This window comes from Scyliorhinus torazame, chromosome 12 (genome assembly GCF_047496885.1).
Source record: "Scyliorhinus torazame isolate Kashiwa2021f chromosome 12, sScyTor2.1, whole genome shotgun sequence".
NCBI lineage: Eukaryota > Metazoa > Chordata > Chondrichthyes > Carcharhiniformes > Scyliorhinidae > Scyliorhinus > Scyliorhinus torazame.
In genome coordinates, this window is record NC_092718.1 from 22725342 (window position 1) to 22751765 (window position 26424).

The 26424-nt window shown below is 48.1% G+C and overlaps 1 protein-coding gene across 1 annotated transcript; it reads left to right on the plus strand.

The window, feature by feature from the left end:
- Positions 1-18053: 18053 nt before the first annotated feature.
- Positions 18054-20234, plus strand: LOC140387155 (neurogenic differentiation factor 4-like). The gene is made up of 2 exons (XM_072470159.1): positions 18054-19313; positions 19988-20234. The coding sequence occupies exons 1-2, from the start codon at positions 18606-18608 to the stop codon at positions 20045-20047; spliced, it is 768 nt and encodes a 255-aa protein (XP_072326260.1). The 5' UTR covers positions 18054-18605; the 3' UTR covers positions 20048-20234.
- The last annotated feature ends 6190 nt before the right edge of the window (positions 20235-26424 follow it).

Consider the following 26424-nt stretch of genomic DNA (forward strand, 5'->3'; position numbering starts at 1 on the left):
AACACTGCCCCCCCCCCCCGCCCGCCCCCCACTATCTGCTCTTTCCCCATAGCCCTCCCACATTTTCACTCTCAGTTTCTTATCCATTCCTTTTGAAAGGCTCAGTTGAATCTGCCTCCATGATCCTTCAGGAATGCATTCCATCCATACAAACATGCGAATCAGGAGTAGGATTAGGCCACTCGGCCCCTCGAGCCTGCTCTGCCAGTCAATAAGGTCATGGCTGATCTGTTTGTAACCTCAACACCACATTCTTGCCGACCCCCAATAATCTGCCACCCCTTTGTTCATCAAGAATCTATCCAACTCTGCCGCAAAAATATTCAAAGACTCCTGAGGAAGAGAGTTCCAGAGACTCACCATCCTCCAGATCTCAACCACTTGCTTTCCGAAAAGCTTTTTTCTCATCTGGCCTCTGGCCTTTTGCCTGTCACCTCAATTCAGAGTCTTCTGATTCTTGAACTTTCCACCAATGGGAACAATTTCTCCCTGTCTACGCTGTCCAGACCCCTTGTTGTTCTGATTACCTCAAGCAAATGTCCCCTCAATCTTTCTCTAAATCCTCAATCTTTTCTCTAAATCATGTTTTATCCATCGAATCACTACAGTGCAGAAGGAGGCCATGGTCTGCACCGACCCCCCGAAAGAGCACCCTGCCTAGGTCCACTCCCCCCACTCTATTCCTGTAACCCCACCCAACCTGCACACCTGTGGAAACTAAGGGGCAATTTTAGCATGGTCAATCCACCTAACCTGCACACCTTTGGACTTTGGGAGGAAACCGGAGCACCCAGAGGGAATCCACATAGACACGGGGAGAAATTGCAAACTCCACACTGGCGGTCACCCAAGCTGGAATCGAACCCGGGTCCCTGGTGCTGTGAGGCAGCAGTGCTAACCACCGTGCCATTTTAGCAGTTAACAAACATGCAAATTTCAAAAGATGTACAGTACTCAAAAAGAATAATCTGTTCTGTGTCATTTCAGGAATGTGCGTGTGTCACCAGCAAAGAAAACATTTGCTTTGGCTGTTTCTTCATTCTTTTGGCTCACTATTGTCTCGATTCGCAAGGAGAACAGCCCCAGCTTAGCATCATAGAATTCCCACAGTGCAGAAGGTTGTTTGGCCCATCGGGTCTGTATCGACCCACCGAAAGAGCACCCTATTTGGGCCCACTACCCCGGCCCATCCCCATGACCCCACCTAACCTGCACATCCTTGGCCATGATGGGGCAATTTAGTGTGACCACTCCACCTCACCTCCACCAGATAGTTTTGGACTGTGGGAGGAAACCGGAGCACCCGGAGGAAACCCACCTAGACACGGGGAGAACGCGCAGACTCTACACAATCACCCAAGGCCGGAATTGAACCCCGGTCCCTGGCACTATGAGGCAGCAGTGCCAACCACTGTGCCACCGTGCTGCCCCAATCCATCCTTCCAACTGACATTCCTCATCTCTCGAACCACCCATGTACAACTTCTCGAAAAACTTTTCATCTTCTTTGAAGTGCGGTGCCCAAAATCAGATACGATATTCTTACTGAGTCCGAACCGAGCCGGATAAGCTACTTGCATGAACTTTCTCGTCCAGTTTCAAACTTAAAGCTCATAAACATCAACAATACAATGTCCACATTAGAGATACCTAAAGGTTCGAGTTGCCAACTTTGGGTGGCTGCGTTCCTGGAGGTGTCATCACATGACCTCTGGCTGCGAACCCTCTCCCCCAGCACCTCCTGGCATTGATCCGCCAACATGTCCAGCCCCATGATGCACCGCCTTCCCTCGCGAACCGGAAAGTGGATGGTCGCGTAATTACCCAATTGGATGATGCTTGAGGCCAGTCAAACAGCCTTTTCAAATTAAAGTGATTCAAACATATATTTTTAAAAATCACACACAAATGAACTGAGTTTTCCCAGCTTTCTGGAGGCCGGCTGGGAGGCAATGCCGACAATATGGTGGGGTAGGGTGTTGGGAGGGAAAGCGGATATTTTCCTGTCACCATGGCATATATCCAAGGCGGAAGCCTTCGTGGAGTAGGTGCCCTCTGGACAATTAATGGACCCATTATTTGCCCATTTAAGTGCCCTTCCTGCCCCAATGGGCATACTGAGATACTTGTAACAGTCCCTCTGCAATTGATTCCTGCGACTCCAGGACAATACTGGAGGGTTGGCAACAGCAGTGCTTTGGAATGCCATAATAATAATCTTTATTAGTGTACACGTAAAACAAAATTGAAGAAATGCAAGGTGAGACAAAAGATATTCAGTGAGGGATGCAGGGGATAATCTTCCAAGACTCTGAACTGGAGGCTGTACTTTGCACACACCGGCCAGTTCATTGGCAAATTGTAGGTACAGAGCCGACATTCTACAATCACCTGCCCAATGTGTGTGAGCTTCCACACTGCACACTACAGAGAATATGGGAACATACAAAGAGGGCACGGGCCATTGCTTCCTGCACATAATTGTTGAAAAAGTCATGTTTTTCCATTCCCTAAGCCACTTCCAATGGAAGGTGTAAAATTATGTAAATGATAGATATTTGATAAATTGCACAGAACCTTCCCGTGCTCAACTCGATTGATAGTATCGTGACAAAATCCTTTGGCAGCCACCATATGATAGGAACCAACACCTAGGAAGTGTGATCATGTTATTCTCAGGGAAGGCAGGCTGATATTGACCCAGCTGCTGGACATTCAAAATGTCTCCAGCTGTTTTTATGTAGGCGTTGCTTCCATTTGGATACTTAAAGACAGCTCCTTTAGCCACTGTTATTTCATGGAATGGTACAGCATGGGAGGAGGCCATTCAGCCCGTCTGCGCTGACTCTGAAAGATCCAATGATTCCCCAATCCCCTGCTTTTTCTCCATAAACCTGCAAATGTTTTCCTTTTTGAGTAGACCAATTGCTTTCTGAAAGTTAGAATGAAGCTGCTGCAGCCACCCTTTCTGGAAATGCTTTCCAGATCATTATGAGTCAATTATCTTTAATCTTTTTCCCTTTTGGCTTTTTTAATATAAATTTAGAGTACCCAATTATTTTTTTTCCAATTAAGGGGCAATTTGGCGTGGCCAATCCATCTAACCTGCACATCTTTGGGTTGTGGGGGTGAAACCCACGCAGACATGGGGAGAATGTGCAAACTCAACACGGACAGTAACCCAGGGCCGGGATTCGAACCAGAGTCCTCAGCGCCGTACTCCCAGTGCTAACCACTTTACCACCGTGCTGCCCTTCCCCTTGGCTTTTTGCCAGTAGTTTTGAATGTGGTATCCCCTGGTTATCAACCCTCCTGCCAGTGGGAACAATTTCTCCCTATCAGCTCTTTGGATGGCACAGTAGTTAGCACTGTTGCTTCACAGCGCCAGGGTCCCAGGTTTGATTCCCGGCTTGGGTCACTGTCTGTGCGGAGTCTGCCCGTTCTCCCCGTGTCTGCGTGGGTTTCCTCCGGATGCTTCGGTTTACTCCCAGAAGTCCCAAAAGACATGCTGTTAGGTGAATTGGACATTCGGAATTCTCCCTCCGTGTACCCAAACAGGCGCCGGAATGTGGCGACTAGGAGATTTTCACAGTAACTTCATTGCAGTGTTAAGGTAAGCCTACTTGTGACAATAAAGATTATTATTATTAGCCATATCTTTTACAATTTTGAGTACTTTTATTAAACGTCACCGGGACCTTTTCAACTTTGAAGGAGAACAATCCTAGCTTCTCTGGGCTCTCTGCGTACCTGAAATCCCTCAACTTGGTAGCATTCCGGCAAATCTCCTCTGCACCCTCTCCCAGGCCTTTCTGACGCACCCCTGAAGAAGTCTATTGTGTATCAAAGACTACATCCTGGCTGGTGAAACATCGCGAGATCTGTTGTAACGTCTGCAGAGTGTTTAGCGCAGGCTTCAGTTCTCCATCTTGGATTGCATGAGCAACACCTCCCAATAAAACCTCTCACGGTGTTTGTAAGAAATCCAGAGTGTGTGGCACCTCCACACCTTTTCTCTTTGCGGCACATCGAGAACATAACAGAAGAGAAAACTGGCGGCGAGGTTTGTGCCAAGAAAAGGCTGCTGAGGTAAAAATCGTCAAAATAAAGAGTGGAGACGGCGATGGGAGCAGAGAGAAGATCCTTGGGGCCGGACGAAGCAAAGGCCGCCGACGCTGAAGGTTTTAATGAAAAACGGAGCACGACCCGTGAGTAAACAAAACAACAGTTCAAAAACTTGCTTGACGTTGGAAGTGGCTGAGATTCTACGCTGCAGGGGCCGCGCACATGGCAAAGTGAAAGGGAGCGGGGATTCAAAAGCCTTCCGAGTCTGTACAAGCCACTACTCGGTGGGGAGAGAGGGACGGGGAGAAGACAAACCACTCACAGGAAATAAAAAATTCAGAGCTTGCATTGTTGATAAGGAGGTCTATTGTTTCATACATCAAAAAGAAACAGAAGGGAGGAAGGTTGGTTGATGTATAGACCCTGGGAGCCGGTATCCGGAATGGCGGGAACCGCAGACATCTTGGATACATTTGATGAAGACTGTCAAACCTACAATTCGCATGAAGAGAGATCTCAACTTTATCTCATAGTGAGTCAAACATTGGAGGAGCTAAAGGTTACATCATTTCTCAGATCGATAGATCGCGAAACCTTTATGCTACCACATAAATTAGTTCATCCAGCAAAGTCAGGAGATGGAACCTATATCTATATATTTGTGTGGCAGTGCGGTTAGCACTGCTACCTCACAGCACCTGGGACCCAGGTTTCAATTCCAGTCTTGGATGATTGCGTGGAGTTTGTACATTTTTCTCAGTCTCTGTGTGGGTTTCCTCTGGGTGCTCCAGCGTCCTTAAACAGTCCAAAGCTGTGCACATTAGGTGGATTGGCCGTGCTAAATTCCCCTTTATGTCCAAAATGTGCAGGTTGGGTGGGATTAGTGCGATAAGGTGGTGGGACTAGGCCTAGGCAGGGTGTTCTTTCAGAGAGTCAGTGCAGACTCAACGGGACCGAATGGCCTTCTTCTGCATTGGTGATTCTTTCAAAAAATAACATTTTATTGAAGGCATTTTCAACATATACATAACCAATAAGTACAAAAGCCAACCGCAGCAACAGGAAACAGCCCCCCCGCCCCCCCCTCACACACACACCTCGCTGCCACCCGTGCACTCACCCCTTTTTTCCAGTTTTTCAGCCCACCCCCTCATCCAAACAAAAAATAAAACAAAACCCCCGCCCGACGACTCAATACGCCTTAAAGAAGTCGATCAACAGCTTCCACCCCGAGGTGAACCCCTCCTCCGCACCCCAAATGCAAACTTGATCTTTTCCAAATGCAGGAACTCTGCCAAATCGCTCACCCATACTCCTACCTTTAGCGTCTCTGGGTCCCGCAAGCACAACAAAATCCGTCTCTGGGCTATTAGTGGGGCAAAGGCCAACACATCGGCCTCTTTCCCCACTTGCACACCCGGATCCTCCGACTAAATACCGCCACCTCCGGACTCTGGGTTACCTCTACCCCCAACATCTTTGACATTATGTCCGAGAACCCTTTCTAAAACCACCTCAACTCGGACAAAGACAAAACATATGCACATGTTTCGCTCCCCCCCCCCCCCCCCCCGCCCTGCATATCGTCCACACCTATCCTCCACACCTGGAAAGAACTAACTCATCCTGGACACTGTCATGTGGGCCCTGTGCACCACCTTAAGTTGGTTAAGTCCCAGTCTTGCACACAATGAGGACGGCACGGTGAGTGGCACGGTGGTTAGCACTGCTGCCTCACAGCGCTAGGGGCCCTGGGTTCAATTCCGGTCTTGGGTGACTGTGTGGAGTTTGCAAATTCTCCCCGCGTCTGCGTGGGTTTCCTCCGGGTGCTCCGTTTTCCTCCCACAGTCCAAAGATGCATAGGTAAGGTGGATCGGCCATTAGATTGCCCCTTAGTGCCCAGGGGCGTACCGGTTAGGTTAAGGGGTTACGGGGATAGGGCAGGGAAGTGGGCTTGGGTGGAGTACACTTTCAGATGGTTGGTGCAGATTTGATGGGCTGAATGGCCTCCTTCTGCACTGTAGGGATTCTATGATTCTATGTATTCACCTTCTGCAGAGCTTCCCTCCACACTCCAGGTACCAATGCCTGACTTAACTCCTCCTATCACTTACGCCTAACCTTCTCCACAGGAGCACTCTCCCTCTCATCAGCTACCCTTTCTGTCTGCAACCCTGTTCTCCACTTCCTTGGACAGAAGGGTATCCTGCAACACCGGAGGCGGCATCGGAAACGATGGCACCTCTTTCCTCATAAGTTCCCTAAACCCATTCCCCTTTGGTAACTGGTACGTCCCCACCAGCTCCCCTGGGCCTGCAAATCTCCCCCGAAAAATCAAATCCCTAAAATATTCTAACCCCACCTGCCTCCACCCCGGACACACACATCCTACCCCACCAGGGCAAACCTACGATTATCGCAAATCAACACCCACAGAGACGTGCTTTCCAGTCCAAAGCGCTCCCGCCACTGGTTCCAAACATTCAGTGCTGATACCACCACCTGGCTCGTGGAGTATCATACCGCCGAGAACGGAAGGGCTGTCAACAACACTGCCCTCAAGCTTACAAGAGGCCACTTCCATCCGCCCCCAAACCGACCGCTCCTCCACTACCCATTTCTGAACTACTGCAATATTCTCTGCCCAGTCGGAGTTCAACAATTTCGGCAACACTGCCCCCGTCACTGTTGGGATTCTATTCTGAATTAATGAAGATTTTCTTACCAAGGCCGCTATTAATTGTAGGGAGAAGGTGAAATAATTTTACAATTCATAGCAACTTTAAGAAGTTTAGCAAAATACTGTGAGTTTGGTGCAACACTAGATGACACCTTTCATGATAGGCTAGTATGTGGATTCTGCAATGAAGCTATTCAGAGGAAGCTGCTGACTGTAAGCAAGTTAACTCTCAAATCTGCTGTAGAGGTTTACACATCAATGGAGCCAGCAACACAAGAGGCTTCACAGATAGGGGCTGGAGTGAAGATCCAGAAGATGGAGACCGCCAGAAACAAGGCTGAAAGGGTACAACCATGTCATCGATATACACAGATTGCGTACTCAGCAGGGGAATGCTGGATTTGGGAACTTTTACTGATGCAGCCAGATAGGATGCTTTCAATGGTGCAACTGTAAAAGTTGGTAAGAGTTAATGTGGACATGCTAAATTTCCTTAAGTTTCCTGAGGGAGTATAGGCGCTGTTGTGCTTTCTTGGTGGTAGCATCGACGTGGGTGGACCAGGACAGATTTTTGGTGATGTGTACCCCTAGGAATTTGAAGCTGCTAACCATCTCAACAACGTTTCTAGGCATTTCCAAAACTTGATGGTAACCAACTCAAAATGGAAGTGGATACGGGTGCAGTTGGATCATTGGTAGGGTGCTCTTTCAGCGGGCCGGTGTAGATGCGATGGACTGAATGGCCTCCTTCTGCACTGTAGGGATTCTATGATTCTATGCACTGGACTCTATCAGTCATTTCAGAACCCATCAAATTGGTAAGTCATCCTCGATTGTGAGATACTGCCGAAGAAGAAGAAGGAAGATCCTTTCGAAAGTGCTCAAAATTACAGTGATTTACAAAGGTTTAGCGTAACATTCTTGCTTTTTGTACTCAGTACCCAGAATCCCTCCATTATGGACCGGCTGGATAGTGCCAGAACCGGCAGTGTTGATGCCAGTAGCTGATTCATCATCTGGTTATGGCTTGAATTAAGTTTCAATATTCAGTTTCTACCAGGGGTTATTGGTAGGCCACTTAAATGCCAGCATGACATATTTTACAGTGTGGCATAAGATAGACATGAGAGTACGATGTGGGTGGAACCATGTCATTTCAGCAACTCTGACTCAGAACCGCTGGCAGAGCACCCTGCCCCGACTGGGGGACCGAGGAATCTCACCCTCTGTTACCGGACTGATAATTCAGAGAATTTGAGTTGACATCCCACTTTGGCAGTTTGAGAATTTGAACTTAGTTTACAAACATCTGCCAGTCAAAGTCCAGCACTGGCAAAAGTGAAGCTATTGAATTGTCATTTAAAAACCCCACTGGATCACGAATGCTCTCCATCAGGTCACTGATATCCTTTAATGAAGGGAAGCTGTAGGTCTGACCTATATGTGGCACCGCAGTCTCGTATCGCTGCTCTCCAAAGTGGTTAGTAATATTCAGGCGAGCGGAAGGTCAGATGGGCAATAAATGCCCGTGATTGCCAGCTCATGATGCTCTCAACTCAAGAATGGACAAAGAAACTTTTGATTATCAGCTCGTCTGGATTCCGAAAGACACATCATTAATTTGGCTTTCTCTTGGTCACAGTTGAAACGGTTTTGCTTGGGCATTGTTGTAAAGTCAGCCACAATCCAAAACGGGAAAGGATTTAGAAACTAACGCAGCTGGATTCTCTATTTTTGGGACTATGCCCCACGCCGTCGTGAAAACGGTGATCTTTTACGGCAGAAAAACTGGCATCAAGAGGCCACAGATTCCCCGTCCTGCAGGGGGCGAGCAGGCAGCTGTCGTGAAGCTCGCAGCTCCAGCTGCCGATACGGTCCCCCGCACTTCCGGGTCAGAGGTCGTGCATGCACATGGCGGCCGGGCCGTGCTCCATGGCGGACTCAGCCCCCGAACCCGGACCGCCGAAATAGTGCCCCACATCGGCCTCTCGCCCGACCCGGACTTCCCGCACACATAGCCCCTAGTCCCGAATGAGGCCCCCACCCCTGCCCCCCGATCGGCCTTCCCCGGACTGTGGCGACCACAGACTGAGCCCGCAGCCACCTCGCAAGGTTCCCGAGCGGCAGGACCACATTAGAAGCACGCCGTCGGGAATTCGGCAAGTCGGGGATGGAGAATAGCGGGACGGGCCTCAGGCAATGGCTTCAGACGGTGGATACTCGGCGCGGGGTACTCCCCAAGTACGCCACTTTTCGGGGGGGGGGGGAGAATAGCGGAACCGGAGCCAGCCCCGGTTTCTTGCGGGAAAACGGATTCTCCACCCCAGCATCAAACCCGATTTCAGCGTCGGGATGCAGAGAATCCAGCCCACGATCTTTGAATTTGTATGGTTGATGCACATAAGTCTTATTTCAAATGTGTACCCTAATCTATTCTCTGGGACTCCAGCCACCGTGGTACACAATGCTACCTGGATTCTGTATACGTACACCCTCACTGTGCGCCGTATCGGTACTCGTTTCTCACCCTGCCTGATCAAATCAAGCCCCGTCAATCGTTCCACCAGTGTTCAGAGATCAGGCGCAACCTGGGTAAGGTACACGACTGCAGCTCCTTCACAGCCCCATTTACTTTGAACGTAAAACCTTTGGTAAATTTTAATAATTGAAACTCCTTGGTCGTATCGTGTACATTCACTGGGGTTTTGGTGTTAATTTTGTCTCAGCACGGATTGAAATGGAATAGGCAAATGCGAGCAGACACCGGTCTGACCCCCATGATTTGACAAAAAGAGAAAATAAAGCCTGCATTTATATAGCAACTTTCACAATCTCCAGGCTTCTCAAAGCACTTTATAGTCGTTGAAGTACTTTTGAAGGGTAGTCACTATTGTAACTATGGAAACATGTATCCAGTGTCTAGGATGAGGCTGATTGTTCTCCAGTGTCACCCGCGCGCTCCCGGTTTGCAGAACTCAGCCATTCCCATGGCTGACGGCAGTTGAAATCCAGCACGTATTTTTCTCTTTCAGGCTGCGTGAGTGAACTCTTGCGTGTTGTGGGACAGATTCAGCGACAGGGAATCTGTTAATCTCTCACATGTGCGCTTCCTCTGAAGTAAAGCGTGGCGATGAAGCTGTTAACCTTTCTCACCAGCTGTTTCTTTTGGTGCCTGTGTTGGCAGAGGCATTGATTCCTCCACGCTACAGAACCCAGAAGACTTAATCACCTCCAGAGATATCCCTGAAGTATAAAGGAGGCATTAAACATTACCCAGAACAGAGGATTAAAGAAAGATTCTTTTAAAGAAAGACTTGCGATGACAGAATGCATTCCTTGAGCACTGGACATCTCAAAGCGCTTCAAGGTGTCAGGGTTCAATCAGTGCTTCAGTTTTTCGTGTCACACCTTCAGTGTTATTGGCACTTGTACAAACAGGATGGCAGCTAGTACGTGTCACAGGACAGCTTTGACTGGGGGGAGGGGTGGGGTGCTGTTTAGGTTTGTAACTGAGCTGAATGCCTGTCCTTAAACATTTGTGCGCCCTTCTAATCCCAATAATATTTAGCCTTTTAGAGAACGATTTGGATCAACAGTTTCAATCTGGTGCAGTATTTTCAATCTAAGCCTTGGGATAGCCAAATGCTGCAGTGCTTCAAGAAGATGGCTCACACTCGCTTTCTCAAGGGCAATAGCGATGCCAGCTGAGCCAGCGATGCCCCTATCCCGTGAAAGAATTTTAAACATCTCCAGAAAGATAAATAAGGATAGTAATATGGGGGCAGCACAGTGGTTAGCACTGTGGCTTCACAGTGCCAGGGTCCCAGGTTCGAATCCCTGCTGGGTCACTGTCTGTGCGGAGTCTGCACGTTCTCCCCGTGTCTGCGTGGGTTTCCTCCGGGTGCTCTGGTTTCCTCTCTTAGTCCAAAGACGTGCAGGTTAGGTGGATTGGACATGCCAAATTGCCCTTCACGTCCAAAAAGGTTAGGAGGGGTTATTGGGTTACAGGGATAGGGTGGAAGTGAGGGCTTAAAGTGGGTCAGTGCAGACTCGATGGGCCAAATGGCCTCCTTCTGCACTCTATGTTCTATATATGTTTATGTTCTATGTAACTATAACACTGGCCATAACTCTCAACAACAACTTGCATTGCTATAGTACATGGAAGCACAGTGGTTAGCACTGTGGCTTCACAGCGCCAGGGACACGGGTTCATTCCTGGCTTGCGTCACTGTCCGTTCTCCCAGTGTCTGCCTGCGTTTCCTCCGGGTGCTCCGGTTTCCTCCCACAGTCCAAAAATGTGCGGATTAGATGGATTGGCCGTGCTAAATTGCCCCTTCGTGTCCAAAAGGTTAGGTGGGGTTACTGGATTATGGGTTAGGGTGGAGGCATGGGTTTAAGTCGGGTGCTCTTCCCAAGGGCCGGTGCAGACTCGATGGGCCGAAAAAAGGCATCGATGGGGGTATCAGCGGCACATGAGTTGAGACAGGGCAGAGTCCTCTTCAATATTCAGGAAGAGGCCTCTATGCACAGAATTCAATGGGCACTGAGCAAGGACTCGGCATTTGAACTTTACAGGCTGAGGCATGGGTAGTCTGGAGGTTGAAGGTGGGATGGGGCAGGCAACTTACATGAGTGAGGAAGTAGGTTACAGAACTTTGGCTGTGGGACGGATGTGAAAACAGCAAAGCTGCATAAAGGAAATGCTTTTCAGAAAACCCATACAGCAATAACGGTGTAGCAAGTTATATTGGCCAGTTTATTTCAGTCGCCATGTCCAACATCAGCTGATGAAGATCTAGAATGCACCCTTTTTAAAATCACTGGTGGATTCTGACCCTCAGATTAGAAATCCACAAATGTTGCATGTTTAGCTCACTGGGCTAAATCGCTGGCTTTTAAAGCAGACCAAGGCAGGCCAGCAGCACGGTTCGATTCCCGTACCAGCCTCCCCGAACAGGCGCTGGAATGTGGCAACTAGGGGCTTTTCACAGTAACTTCATTGACGCCTACTCGTGACAATAAGCAATTTTCATTTCATTTCAATTCCCAGCGAGGCCCGAGGTATGGATGGAGGTGGGGCAGTAAACGTGCTTTGCCCTCTTAATTCCCCCCTCCTCATCGTCACATTTTGCAGGTCCCAACAACGTCAGCGTTCTCTGGGAAACTGACTTGACTTCATTCGATTTAAATTCAGGTCCATCTGTTGATTTTCGACGGGAGATGTGAGAATGTGAGGGGTATCCCTCAGCGTGGGCTGTGTTTATTATGCAGCTCCAGGGCCCAGGCGCCTGGTCGCTCCTGCAGCCGGGAGCACAGCTGACAGCTTGCTCTGAAAGTCCTTCTCCTGCTGTGTTCAATCAGCCACTTGGTCCAGGCACACTCCGCAAGGCAGCACACTCCAATCGGTGAACAGCAGGAGATTGCACTCGGGGCTATTTGTTTACTTTATGCAAAGGTTAACTTGTCACAGGATCATCGAGTCTTATTATTCAGGAACTACAGCTGGAACCTGGACTGTTAAAGAGTAGCATCTTTATCCGGAGCCCTAAAAGCACTGTCTGACTTTTGCAGGGGATGCCTTACGGTGACTCACCCGGATGAGTCAAAATGCAGATGGGCTATTCAGCCACCGAGGGCATCATAGTTGACGTCTCAATTCTCTCCTCACTGACATGCACACCACACATGAACCTTTTAGAAGGGATCATTCGATAGTGATCAGGCACAGATGTAGGCACACTCCAGGGCAAAGGAGGGAATGTGGAGTAAACAGTTCACTAATGTGATTTTAGGAGGAGTTAAAATTTCCTCATTTGCATCTCCAAATCCTTGGTGCGTCCTCAAGGTCCTGCCCTTTAACTCTCCGTATCTAGTAATGCTGGGAATGGGTGCTAAGCTCTGTGTCAGTGTTATGACAGCAATTGTAGCTGCTCTGACCCCATTAGACTATACACTGAACAGGGATCAGAGGGGATAGACAGAAATTAGGACAATAAGTCATAATCTTCGAATCAGAGCCAAGCCACACAGAAGAGAAGTTCGGAAGCACTTTTTCAAGCAAAGTGTGGTAGAATTCATAGACCATAGAATGCCTACAGTGTAGAAAGAGGCCATTCGGCCCATCGCGTCAGTACCAACCATCTGAAAGAGCACCTACCTAGACCCACCCTATCTCTGTAATCCCACCTAACCTGTTGAACATTAAGGAGAGGTTTAGCATGGCCATTCCACCTAAACTGCACATCTTTGGACTATGGGAGGACGGAGCCCCCGGTGCAAACTCCACATGACAGTCACCCAAGGCCGGAATCGAACCTGGGTCCCTGGTTTGTGGGACTTTCTGTCACAAAATCCAGTAGGTGGCAGCTCAATCAATAATGTGAACTCTGAGATCAATCGATTTTTGCTGACAAACATAAAAATGGATATGAAGCCAAGACAGATGGATGGAGTGAAGACCATCCTCGATCTCAACGTATGGCAAAACAGACTCGAGGGGCTGAATGGCCGACTTCTGTTCCTAGATTGACCCTAAGTAACACCTACATCCACCCCTACGGGATATTCTCTGCCCAGTTTCCACTCGTCGTAAATTTCCCCTCCTAAAAAACCTGTGTGTGCCACAACTCTAGTCTCAATTATCCTGTACCCTTTGCTGATGGCTGAGAAAAATTTGCGGAGACCTGGGGAATTAAAATTCTTTGTGGATAGGAAAAACGGCAGCTGACATTATCTCCTGCAGCTTTTAACAAGGCAGCAAGAATAATTCATTCCACCAGACAGGCAGCAGTGCCTCACATGGGTCAGGTTGGTCAAATTCAACTACAGAGGGCTGTGGGGAAGATGGACAATAATAATTTTTATCTGTGTCACAACTAGGTTTACATTAACACTGCAATGAAGTTATTGTGAAAGAGTTGCTCAACTCTATGTGCAGAGCATCACTGCAAATAAAACTTTGACGATTTCTCCCGCTCACTATCTGCATCAAAATCCTCCCCCACCTTTCTTCAACATATCTATAATTTCACTCGGTAACTGCATTCATGGGTTTGCTCCATTTAGTCCTAGTTCTCTTCCAACACTGGATTTACTCCTCCACCATTCCCTCCTGACTCCAGATTCCTCTTTATTAACCATTCCTTCCATTTCGGGACAGTAGGTCACTCTTTGATTGTTTGCACCAAAATCAGGAGCTATTGCTTAACCCAATGCAGCTCTCTGCAGGAGACCTTCCCCTAGTCCTTTCATCTTACCAACTTCCTCCTCCACCATCAGAACCCTCTCGAAAACTCTACGCTTTGGCCCAGGATGCGGTCACTCTCCACATCTTTACATATTTCCCTCCTGCTTAGCATTTACTGCCGATGATCCCCTCCTTCCTGAAACCTCAGAGACATTTCCATATCGGAGAGGAGTGCGACAGAAATGTAATTACTACCCATCCTTCCCAGGTTCCGGATGATCCTAAGGTCGGTATTCAATGACTCCCAGGTTTACGCCTGAGCACCTCCTGACAGCCTATATAAACATGTTTTCTGGAGCTGAGGGTGTGAAGGCCATTGCAGAGCGACACTTTGCAATCCAGGAGCTGTGTGAATTTCCTGCAGTTCCTGGTCGCACAAATCCCCTTTGTGTCAAACAGAACCCAGGCCTTCCCAAGCTCCCATACTGCCATGAAGTCATGGAGCCACAGCTACATCACCCCCAGCTTCAGTCACTCGGCCCTCTCACCAGGGGGTGTTTAGCTCCACTTCGATACCTGTCGCAATTTCTTGGGCATATTCCGAAAGTTGACTTCCTGTCACAATCTGTTATAGATTGAACATACTGGGGCAACAGGTGGTCAGAGTAAGTCAGCAGGTATGGATCAGATGGATAATTAGTACTTTGCAACAATACAGGTTTAAAGATGTTAGTGTTTGATGGCCTGAGATAGGAGTGGGGAGCAGACAATACTGCACAGCTGGAAATGACCATTATTAATGAGAGAGCGAGAGGTTTGAAAGTCAAAGTTCCAAGACACGGTATGCGATACAGTGCCACACAAGTGACATATGAGCAAAATTCTAGCTCACGGAATGAAAGGGATATGAGGCATTTGGATAAGAAATTGGCTGAGTGTCAGGAAACTGAGGGCGCGATGCTCCCAAAAGGGAACATTTAGCCACGTGCTTCCCGGTGCTCCCAGTGCCGAGAAACACATGTCGATTCAATGCAACTCACATTGAATAAGGGGTCTGAGTGGGGAACGGGCGGCTGAGGCCGCATATAGCCCCGTTTTGTACAGTGGGCAGCTCCGCTCGTCGGAACTCCCATTGTAGCGCGAGATCGGGACACATGGCGTCTCAATCTCCGAGGCCCCCAAAACAATCCCCTCCCCCACCTCCCAGTCTGAACACAATATGGGAGACTCCCAGCCGCCCCCGCCCAGCCCCCCCCCCCCCTCGCCCAGCCCGCCTCCCCCTCGTCCAGCCCCCTCCCCCTCGCCCAGCCCCCCTCCCCCCGCACACTCCTCCCCCCCCGCGCACCCCTCCCCCCGAACCCCTTCTCGCCGCACCCCTCCCCAAACCCCACGCTAGGCAACCCCACCGGGTCACGTGAAAAAAATGCCAGCTTGGCAATTTGGCAGTGCCAACATGGCACCTTGGCTGTGCCCATTCCATCTAGCAGTGCCACCTGGGCACCATGCTGGCACCTCCAGGGTACCCAGTGTGAGGGCACCACCCTGCCCAAAGGACATGCAGTTGGGGGCCTCTGATCCCCTGCAAGACCCCCATGAGTGCCATTTCGTCTGGTCCCCCATATGTGGGGACCAGTGCTGAACGGCGCTTGCCCGAGGTCTCGGAGGCAAATGGATTGAATCCCAAAGCCTCAGGTACCTCAGGAATCTGCACATTAGAATGAGGTTTACTTCCTTGCTCTAACATGCAGGTTTGCCAAAAAGTGAATGGTCGGGATTCACATCGCAATGTCTCGCGAGATCGCGTTTGATCTTGCGAGGTGTGGCGAGCCAGGTAGATCCCAGGACCGGGGTCCTCCGGCTTTCAACAGCCACCTTGCACCACAACGAGCTGCTTTTCGGGCGCAGCATTGCCGTTGGATCGTGCCCAGAGAGTATAGTGATAATGGTTCTTTTTCAGATTGGAGGAAGGTTTGTGGTGGAGTTCCTCAGGAGTCAGTGTTGGGACCTTTGCTCTTCCTGGTATATATTAATTATCTACAATGTGGTGTTCAGGGCATGATTTCAAAATTTGCAGATGATACAAAGATTGGAAACATTGTCAACTGTGACGGGGATAATCTTCAACTTCATACGTTGGTGGATTGCGAAGACCAGTGATAGGCGAAGTTCATTGCAGAGAAGTGCGAGGTGAATAATTTTGGCAGGAAGAATATGGGGAGAAGGTATAAAATAAAGGGAAAAACTCTAACGGAGGAGCAGGAACAGAGGGATTTGGTGTATATGTACATAAGTTATTGAATATGGCAGGGTATGTTGAAAGAGCAGTTAATGAAGCATATAATATCTTAGGCATTATTAAAAGGGGCATTAAGCACAAGAGTAAGGAGGTCATGTTAAACTTGTATAAGACACCAGTTCGGCCTTATCTGGAGGTCAGCATCAAGTTCTGGGTGCCGTACTTAATGAAGGATGTGAAGGCATTGGAGAGAGTACAGAGAAGATTCACAAGAATGATTCCAGGAATAAAGAACTGTATAGATTGGGAGGTTGGGACTATTTTCCTTGGATTGGATTTATTTATTGTCACGTGTACTGAGGTACAGTGAAAAGTATGTTTCTGCGAGCAGCTCAGACAGATCATTTAGTATATGAAAATAAAATAAAGTGGGAAGAAAATACATAACAGGGCAACACAAGGTACACAATGTAAGTACATAGACACCGGCATCGGGTGAAGCATACAGGAGTGTAGTATTAATCAGGTCAGTCCATAAGAGGGTCGTTTAGGAGTCTGGTAACAGCGGGGAAGAAGCTGTTTTTGAGTCTGTTCGTGCGTGTTCTCAGACTTCTGTATCTCCTGCCCGATGGAAGAAGTTGGAAGAGTGAGTAAGCGGGCTGGGAAGGCTGGGAGGAGACTTAATAGAGGTTTTCAAGATCCTGAGGGGTCTGAACAGGGTAAATCATGAGCAACTGTTTCCACTCAAGAGAGCATCAAGAACCAGAGAGAACGGATTGGGACTAATTGGCGAAAGGAGTCAAAGTGATGTGAGGAAAAATGTTTTCATCCAGAGGGGGGTTGGAGCCTGGAACAAACTTCCTGAGAGGATGGCGGAGGCAGGTTCGATCGAGGTATTCAAAAGGAGATTGCATTGATATCGGAAAATGAAGAATGTGCAGGGTTACGAGGATAAGGCAGGGGTGTGGGGCTAGGTAGAAAGCCCTTTGAGAGTGTCAGTGCCGATCAGAGTGGTCTCTTTCTGCATTGTAGTAACTCTGTGATTCTGCTAGTTTTAAATTAGGGACCAGTGCCTGCTTGGGAAGTCCACACCCACAAAGGGAATTTAACCCTGGTAGCCTGGAACCCTCTTCCAAGTAGCACTAGGGGTGTACCAACACCACATAGTCTGCAAGAAGGCAGTTCCCCTTCCCTTTCTCAAAGGTAATTAGGGATGGGGACAATAAACGTTGGCCTCGCCCGGAATACCCAGATCTCTTGAAAAAAAGGAAAAAAAGCCTTTAACAGTGGAAAGCCATTGAACCATATTTGGGAAAGGATGACTTCCGAACCAGAAAACACACATAAACACACCACTCAAATGCAAACACTCACACACACACACACACACACACACACACACGTGACTGGATAATCATCATATCAGTTAATGTGTCCCCTCCTTCAGATGAGGCCAGTGAAGCCTGATAAAAAAATACTCCGACTGCCACTCTGTCAGAGATCAGAATGTAAACCGGGCGATTGAACTCAGGGATCTTTATAGCGTGTGCACTTAACCAGTGAGCCATTTGTGGGGCGAGGGAGGGGTGACGCAGTGTGGCAGGCGTCTCGACAAAGACCACTTTCTTTCACACAGAGCAGGAAATGGTTAAATATTGTGACAAAGGCCCTGGGTTGCTTTCTTCACTGAGGAACAAAGCCCAGGTACAGAAATAGGAAGGGAGAAATAGGCCTGCAGCTGTTCCAAGTGGCAGCAGACGGTGCATCATCTGACTCACACTGAATCCGCTCCTAACTAACTGCATCATCACATGCTGGCTGAAGCTGCACAGATCCTAATGGCTACTCGCCCTCCCTCATCAAATACATACAACAGAAGAGTCAGAGTGTAGAATTGACACAGGTCATGCTGCATCCAGCAGCTTGTCAAAGATGATATTCCTACATTCTCAGCCAAATCCCTTGATTCCGAGAAAATTCCCTGCACTCTCCCCCCCCTCTCTCTCTCTCTCTCCAACATTGCCTCTTCCCCACTTGCCGTGTGTGGCAGATGGCACTTCATTTGAGCTGCACAGTACATCAGAGCATATTAAACAACCAGTCTGTAATGCTGATCCACGGCGGGACTCGGATATCGAGGTAAAACAATCTCCTTTCATCGTAAAGTTCCACCGCTCTGTCTGGAATTTATAACAAAATAGGCTCTCTTTCCGTGGGAGGCTCACGTGCCGGTCTTGGTTGGTGCCGTTCGAGCCAGGCCAGGAAAAGTGTCGGCACAAAACCTTTGGAACGGGAGAGAAAACAGGAACAGCTGCTCATGAACCATCAGCATCATCCCTGCCACCTCCAACCCCGGTGAGCAGCTCTGTCACAACCATTAAAGTCACACAACTGAGGAGAGGAGAGAAGAACGAATACCCGGGCAGTTAGATATCATGGATGTGTCTCCAACAAAGCTTCTGCACCAGGACTACGTAACATCCTCAGAATACGGGACACTGAGAGACTGCAATTCTCTCAGTTCAGGGAGTAACGAACCAACAGAATGCAGCTACAACAGCTCTGAGCCCAACTGTCTCACTGATTCCACATCTCATAGCCACTCACCAATCTCCTCCGTTGACTCTTGCAGATTTTCTCCTCAGTCTCTCCCTTGCACCTCGGCTCAAGGGGCCTGTGGCCACCCGTGTCAGGTTAACAGCCTTCCTTCGCCCTCAGAGGACAGAGGTGAGGAGGGTCAACAGATGAGGAAGATTCGATTGCGCTACCCAGGCAGAGAGCGGCAAAGCGCCAGCGAGAGAGAGAAGCTGAGGATGAGGGGCCTGACCAAGGCCCTGCACAACCTGAGGACGTACCTGCCTCCGTCGGTGGCGCCGGCGAGTCAGAGCCTGACCAAACTGGAGACCCTGCGCCTGACCATCCGCTACATCTCGCACCTGACTGAGCTGCTGAGATTGAGCGAGGAGGGCCCGTCAGAGGGCAGGGACACTGAGGGCAGGTGCCAGGTGTACCCGCAGGACCTGGGCTGCTGTCAGGACAAGTCACAGTGTCCCCCGCCAGAGTGTCTGACACATCCGGACAACTTGATTTTGAACAGCGAGACCCGTATGCCATCAGGTTTTCAGGATATAACACTCTATCAGGTACGTCAGCCATTTTTACGGTATTATTTGAGACGTCTGGCTGTTTGATTAACAGCACGTGATTATCAAGGCAAAACTCAAAATTTTCCTCAAGTAGAAAAAAATTAGTCATGGATGAAAATAAATCAGGGGAAACAACATTAAGATTTCATTGAGTCTAAGCTTCATCTGCAACCCATCATTGTAAAGAGTACAAGAGATTCCCCCCCCCACTCCCTACAGTGACACAGCTGGTAGCCATTCTGCATAGTTTGGTCACTTCGAAATCCCAGCCGAGGCTCTGGTCTTATCTTAGTGGAGTGTGGAGGTGCAGGAAGGGGGTTGTAATCATCTCAGTTTCCAAGAGAAAATCTAATTGCAGCTCCTGCTGACTAGCCGGTGACTCTTGCGAGGAGTATGCATAAACGTTAAGGGACTGGAGCAAAGCAGAGGCTTTCTCTGTCATGCTTCAACACCCTGACTCTAGGCTGGGAAACGGAGAATAATGCCAGGGTGATTACTCTGGGGGGGGGGGGGGGGGGGGCGGGGGGCAACATCCATGGAATTGGACGCAGGTAAGAATCATTGCCCTCAAGCTGAGGGGGGACTACGATGCACAAAGTGCATCAGGGTTACTGCATCATATCTGTACCGCACCGTCTAATGTAGTTAACAACCTGTCTCCATTTTTACAGAGTTTCGCAGAGAACAATGGGAATCTGCAGCTGGTCCCTTGGTTTCCATGGCAACATTAAGACCCCTCTGGGCCTGACCTATTCTGAGGAATTAGTCATTTGAAAAATATATTAAGTTAAGTATTTTTTCATGTAGATGTTTATTTTGTTAAACCTGTGAAAATTATTTGATATATTTTTGTTATGCTGGTTTTACTGTCTGTACATTCGAATCGTGGAAGAAAATAAAGCATTTTACGTTTGATAACTTTGGTGTTTGTCTGCCCTTGAAATGAAGGAGCGTAGGTAGGTTTTTAAAAAAAAGATTCACCCATTGAATGTGGGTGTCACTGGCTAGGCCAGCATTTATTGCCCACCCGACTTGCCCTTGAGAAGGTGATGTTCAACTGCCTCCTTGAACCGCTGCGGTCTCGGAGGTGTAGGTACGCCCACAGTGCTGTTAGGGAGAAATTTCCAGGATTGGGATCCAGCAACAGTGAAGGAATGGCGATATATTTCCAAGTCAGGATGATGACTGACTTGGAGGAGAACTTCCAGGTGGTGGCGTGCACATGCATCTGCTGCCCTTGTCCTTCGAGGTGGTCATGGTCGTGGGTTTGGAAGGTGCTGCCTTGAGTGAGTTTTTGCAGTGCATCTTGTATATGGTACACACTATTGCGAATGTTTGTGGAGGGAGTGAATGTTTGTGGATGGATACCAGTCAAGCGGGCTGCTTTGTCCTGGATGGCGACAAGCTTCCTGAGTGTTTTTAAAATAAATTTAGAGTACCCAATTCATTTTTCCAATTAAGAGGCAATTTAGCGTGGCCAATCCACCTACCCTGCACATCTTTGGGTTGTGGGGGCGAAACCCACGCAGACACGGGGAGAATGTGCAAACTCCACACGGACAGTGACCCAGAGCCGGGATCGAACCTGGGACCTCGGCCCCGTGAGGCAGCAGGGCTAACCACTGCCTACCTTGCTGCCCCAGTTCTGGAGTGTTGTTGGAGCTGCACTCATCCAGGCAGGGGAGTGTATTCCATCACATTCCTGACTAATGTCTTGTTGATGTTGGACAGTCTTTGGTGAGAGAGTAGGTGAGTTACTCTTTGCAGAATTCCCACCCTCTGATCTGCTCTTGTAGCCGCCGCTTTTAAATAGTTGGTCCAGGTCATTTTCTGGTCAATGGTTACTTCCTGATTGATGGTATTGCGGTACTCATCCAGGCAAGCGGTTAGACACTGACCTTTCATTGCACCAACATGGGGGTTCAAATGCAGAGGTCAGCAACTTGCTCATCCAATATTCAATAGGCATAAGAAACAAAGGAATGGGAGGAGACCATTCAGCCCCTCGAATTGTTCCACCATTCAATTGGATAATGGTTGATCTGTATCTTAACTTCATTTGCTCAGTCTCGTGCAATCCTTTCTCAACAAAAGCCCATAAGTCACGGTTTGGAAGTTTTCCATTGATCCCAGCTTGTTGGGGGAAAAGAGATTCAGAGTTCCACTATACTGTGCCGGAAGAAATACTCCCTGATGTCACTCATGCTTGGTTTAGCTCGAATTCATGATCATCCTTTTGTTCTGGACTCACCCTTCCTCCCCAACCCCATGAGGATCATTATCCAGGGTGGCATATGTCACATGACAAATGGTGGACGTGGGGGTGATTTTAACCTGACCTGTGGATACTGGGTGGTTGGTAATTAAAATCGTCCAGATCTCTTACTTGCCCTGGAATAGCTCTACTATGATTTTAACTCACGCCACTGTGGAGACGGCAAGTGTGCCCAATACCTGTGCCTTCTTATTTTAACGGGACCTGACAGCAAGTTTTATGAGGAAGACCAAGAACGAATTAAGAGTTGAGCTTCTCACCAGGATGACTCAACAAGGGGGTAGGCCGAAGCCTAAAGAGGCCCAAAGAGGTGAGTTTACATGTTTTCCCGTCATTTCCTTGTAGTGCTTGGAGGAGCAGGAGCGGAATGCTGGACAGCAGGATTAAGTGAGGCCCAGGCATTTAAAAACCCGGGCCTCCCGTTTGGCATGTGGATGACGTTTGACTGATGTCTGAAGGTTCAAGTAAAAATTAGCCCCCCCCCAGTTAAAATTACAGCTAAGATATCATAAGACCATAAGACATAGGAGTGGAAGTAAGGCCATTCGGCTCATCGAGTCCACTCCACCATTCAATCATGGCTGATTTCAACTCCATTTACCCGCTCTCTCTCCATAACCCTTAATTCCTCGAGAAATCAAGAATTTATCAACTTCTGTCTTAAAGACACTCAACGTCCCGGCCTCCACCGCCCTCTGTGGCAATTAATTCCACAGACCCACCACTCTCTGGCTGAAGAAATTTCTCCTCATCTCTGTTCTAAAGTGACTCCCTTTTATTCTAAGGCTGTGCTCCCGGGTCCTAGTCTCCCCTGTTAATGGAAACAATTTCCCTACATCCATCCTATCTAAGCCATTCATTATCTTGTAAGTTTCTATTAGATCTCCCCTCAACCTCCTAAACTCCAATGAATATAATCCCAGGATCCTCAGACGTTCATCGTATGTTAGGCCTACCATTCCTGGGATCATCCGTGTGAATCTCCGCTGGACCCGCTCCAGTATGTCCTTCCTGAGGTGTGGGGCCCAAAATTGCTCATAGTATTCTAAATGGGGCCTAACTAATGCTTTATAAAGCTTCAGAAGTACATCCCTGCTTTTATATTCCAAGCCTCTTGAGATGAATGACAACATTGCATTTGCTTTCTTAATTACGGACTCAACCTGCAAGTTTACCTTTAGAGAATCCTGGACTAGGACTCCCAAGTCCCTTTGCACTTCAGTATTATGAATTTTGTCACCGTTTAGAAAATAGTCCACGCCTCTATTCTTTTTTCCAAAGTGCAAGACCTCGCACTTGCTCACGTTGAATTTCATCAGCCATTTCTTGGACCACTCTCCTAAACTGTCTAAATCTTTCTGAAGCCTCCCCACCTCCTCCATACTACCTGCCCCTCCACCTATCTTTGTATCATCGGCAAACTTAGCCAGAATGCCCTCAGTCCCGTCATCTAGATCGTTAATATATAAAGAGAACAGCTGTGACCCCAACACTGAACCCTGCGGGACACCACTCGTCACCGGTTGCCATTCCGAAAAAGAACCTTTTATCCCAACTCTCTGCCTTCTGCCTGACAGCCAATCGTCAATCCATGTTAGTACCTTGCCTCGAATACCATGGGCCCTTATTTTACTCAGCAGTCTCCCGTGAGGCACCTTATCAAAGGCCTTTTGGAAGTCAAGATAGATAACATCCATTGGCTTTCCTTGGTCTAACCTATTTGTTATCTCTTCAAAGAACTCTAACAGGTTTGTCAGGCACAACCTCCGCTTACTAAATCCATGCTGACTTGTCCTAATCCGACTCTGCACTTCCAAGAACTTAGAAATCTCATCCTTAACAACGGATTCTAGAATCTTGCCAACAACCGAGGTTAGGCTAATTGGCCTATAATTTTCCATCTTTTTCCTTGTTCCCTTCTTGAACAGGGGGGTTACAACAGCGATTTTCCAATCCTCTGGTACTTTCCCTGACTCCAGTGACTGTTGAAACATCATCACCAACACCTCCACTATTTCTTCAGCTATCTCCTTTAGAACTCTAGGATGAAGCCCATCTGGGCCTGGGGATTTATCAATTTTTAGACCTCTTAGTTTCTCTAGCACTTTCTCCTTTGTGATGGCTACCATATTCAACTCTGCCCCCTGACTCTCCTAAATTGTTGGGATATTACTCATGTCTTCTACTGTGAAGACTGACGCAAAGTACTTATTCAGTTCCTCGGCTATTTCCTTGTCTCCCATCACAAAATTACCAGCGTCATTTTGGAGCGGCCCAATGTCAACTTTTGCCTCTCGTTTGTTTTTAATGTATTTAAAGAAACTTTTACTATCATTCCTAATGTTACTGGCTAGCCTACCTTCAAATTTGATCCTCTCTTTCCTTATCTCTCTCTTTGTTATCCTCTGTTTGTTTTTGTAGCCTTCCCAATCTTCTGACTTCCCACTACTCTTTGCCACATTATAGGCTTTCTCTTTTGCTTTGATGCATTCCCTAACTTCCTTTGTCAGCCATGGCTGCCTAATCCCCCCTCTGATAACCTTTCTTTTCTTTGGGATGAACCTCTGTACTGTGTCCTCAATTACTCCCAGAAACTCCTGCCATTGCTGTTCTACTGTCTTTCCCACTAGGCTCTGCTCCCAGTCGATTTTCGTCAGTTCCTCCCTCATGCCGTTACCTTTATTTAACTGTAACATCTTTACATCTGATTCTACCTTCTTTCTTTCAAATTGGAGATTGAATTCGACCATATTATGATCACTGCCTCCTAAGTGCTCCCTTACTTTAAGATCTTTAATCAAGTCTGGCTCATTACATAACACTAAGTCCAGAATGGCCTGTTCCCTCGTGGGCTCCATCACAAGCTGGTCCAAAAAGCCCTCCTGTAAACATTCAATTAATTCCCTTTCCTTGGGTCCACTGGCAGTATTATTTACCCAGTCCACTTGCATATTAAAGTCCCCCATGATCACTGTGACCTTGCCTTTCTGACATGCACTTTCTATTTTGTGGTGCATCTTGTGCCCCTGGTCCTGACCACTGTTAGGAGGCCTGTACATAACTCCCATTATGGTTTTTTTGCCTTTGTGGTTCCTCAACTCTACCCACACAGACTCCACATCATCCGACCCCATGTCGTTTAGTGCTATTGATTTAATTTCATTCCTAATTAACAAGGCAACCCCGCCCCCTCTGCCCACCTCTCTGTCTTTTCGATAGGTTGTGAATCCCTGGATGTTTAAATGCCAGTCCTGAACCCCCTGCAACCATGTCTCTGTGATGCCTACCACATCATATCTGCCAGTCACAATCTGGGCCACAAGCTCATCTACCTTGTTCCGTACACTGCGCGCATTTAAATATAACATCTTTAATTCTCTATTGACCGTCCCTTTTTGTTTTCTTAGTGTGGTGGACCTTGGTTTACTGAGCCTTTCCATACAATATCAAACCATTCCGACAGCCAGCCTCCCTCCACTGCTGCCTTGTGGTGGAATATTCTAATCAGAATCTCCCCTGTTGACACTCCTGCCTCCATTACAGTGACAATGCTGTTTATTTTCCCGTTAAGTTGCAGAGTGACGGCATGTGCCACCCTCCTCAACTGGTGAACTTCCACAAACTTATGAAACTTGCATACAGGAGAAGACCCAGTGATCCATCTACTCTGTCCTGGTGGGTGGATGGGGTGGGTGGGAGAGGGGAGATGGGGAAAGTCAAAAATTAGCCAATTGGATAGCAAAAAGTCTATTGGCCATTTGATTGGTGGAGCAAGGGTTGACATGTCAGTCGACCAATGCTGGCAGTGTGGGGCTGGAATGGATGGAGGCAGATTGTTCATCACAAAGAGGATAGAGGAGTATTGGGGTTGTGGTGATATGCATCACTGTATATACACAAGGGGTTAATGTAAATACATTACAACTAAGTAACCACTAGAGGGAGTACCAGAGATGTTATGACATGCAGACATACAGCCAATGGGTCATTACAACAGGAGACAACCAATGGGTAGTCAGGACATCCAGAGGTGGCATTACCACAAGGGAGCACTTCACAACCCATATAAAAGGACAGGGCACACAGGCTCTGCCTCTTTCCACAGACAGACATCTAGAGAATACATCAGGGTTGATCAACAGCATCACACCCAGCACATGGCTTAGAGCAGGCTGGTAAAGATAGACTGAGTTACTACAGCTAGATTAGCAGAGAGTCAAACTCATTTAAGAACTGTGTTAATAGTTCAATAAACACGTTGTCTGGAGCTTCCTTTGTCAAAACATACATCAACAAAGCAGCTTATGCCATACGAAGCAGCACAACACAACAGGGGTAAGGGGGAAAAGTGGATTTTGTGAGGGCCGCGAAGAATCCAGCACGAGTTCGAAGAGTCAAACAGAAAGTAACTTTATTCACAGGAATATATACAATTGTCCCTTTGGGTTAAAGGGGTCAAGGGATATGGGAGTGGTGGGGATCAGGGTATTGAACTTGATGCTCAACCATGAACATAATGAATTGTGGAGCAGGCTCAAAGGGCCGAATGGCCTCCTCCGGCAGCACGGTAGCATAGCGGTTAGCACAGTTGCTTCGCAGCTCCAGGGTCCCAGGTTTGATTCCCGGCTTGGGTCACTGTCTGTGTGGAGTCTGCACATTCTCCCCATGTCTGCGTGGGTTTCCTTCGGGTGCTCCGGTTTCCTCCCACAATCCAAATATGCGCGGGTTAGGTGGATTGGCCATGCTAAATTGCCCCTGGTATCCAAACAAAAAGGTTAATTGGGGTTACTGGGTTAAGGAGACGTGTGCTTGAGTGGGGTGCTCTTTCCAAGG

Bases quoted from the DNA above. Each gene is read 5' to 3' on its own strand.
- LOC140387155 (XM_072470159.1), top strand. From the start codon at position 18,606: ATGGATGTGTCTCCAACAAAGCTTCTGCACCAGGACTACGTAACATCC. The intron at 19,314-19,987 runs GTACGTCAGCCA...CCATTTTTACAG, and splicing joins AGGATATAACACTCTATCAG to AGTTTCGCAGAGAACAATGG.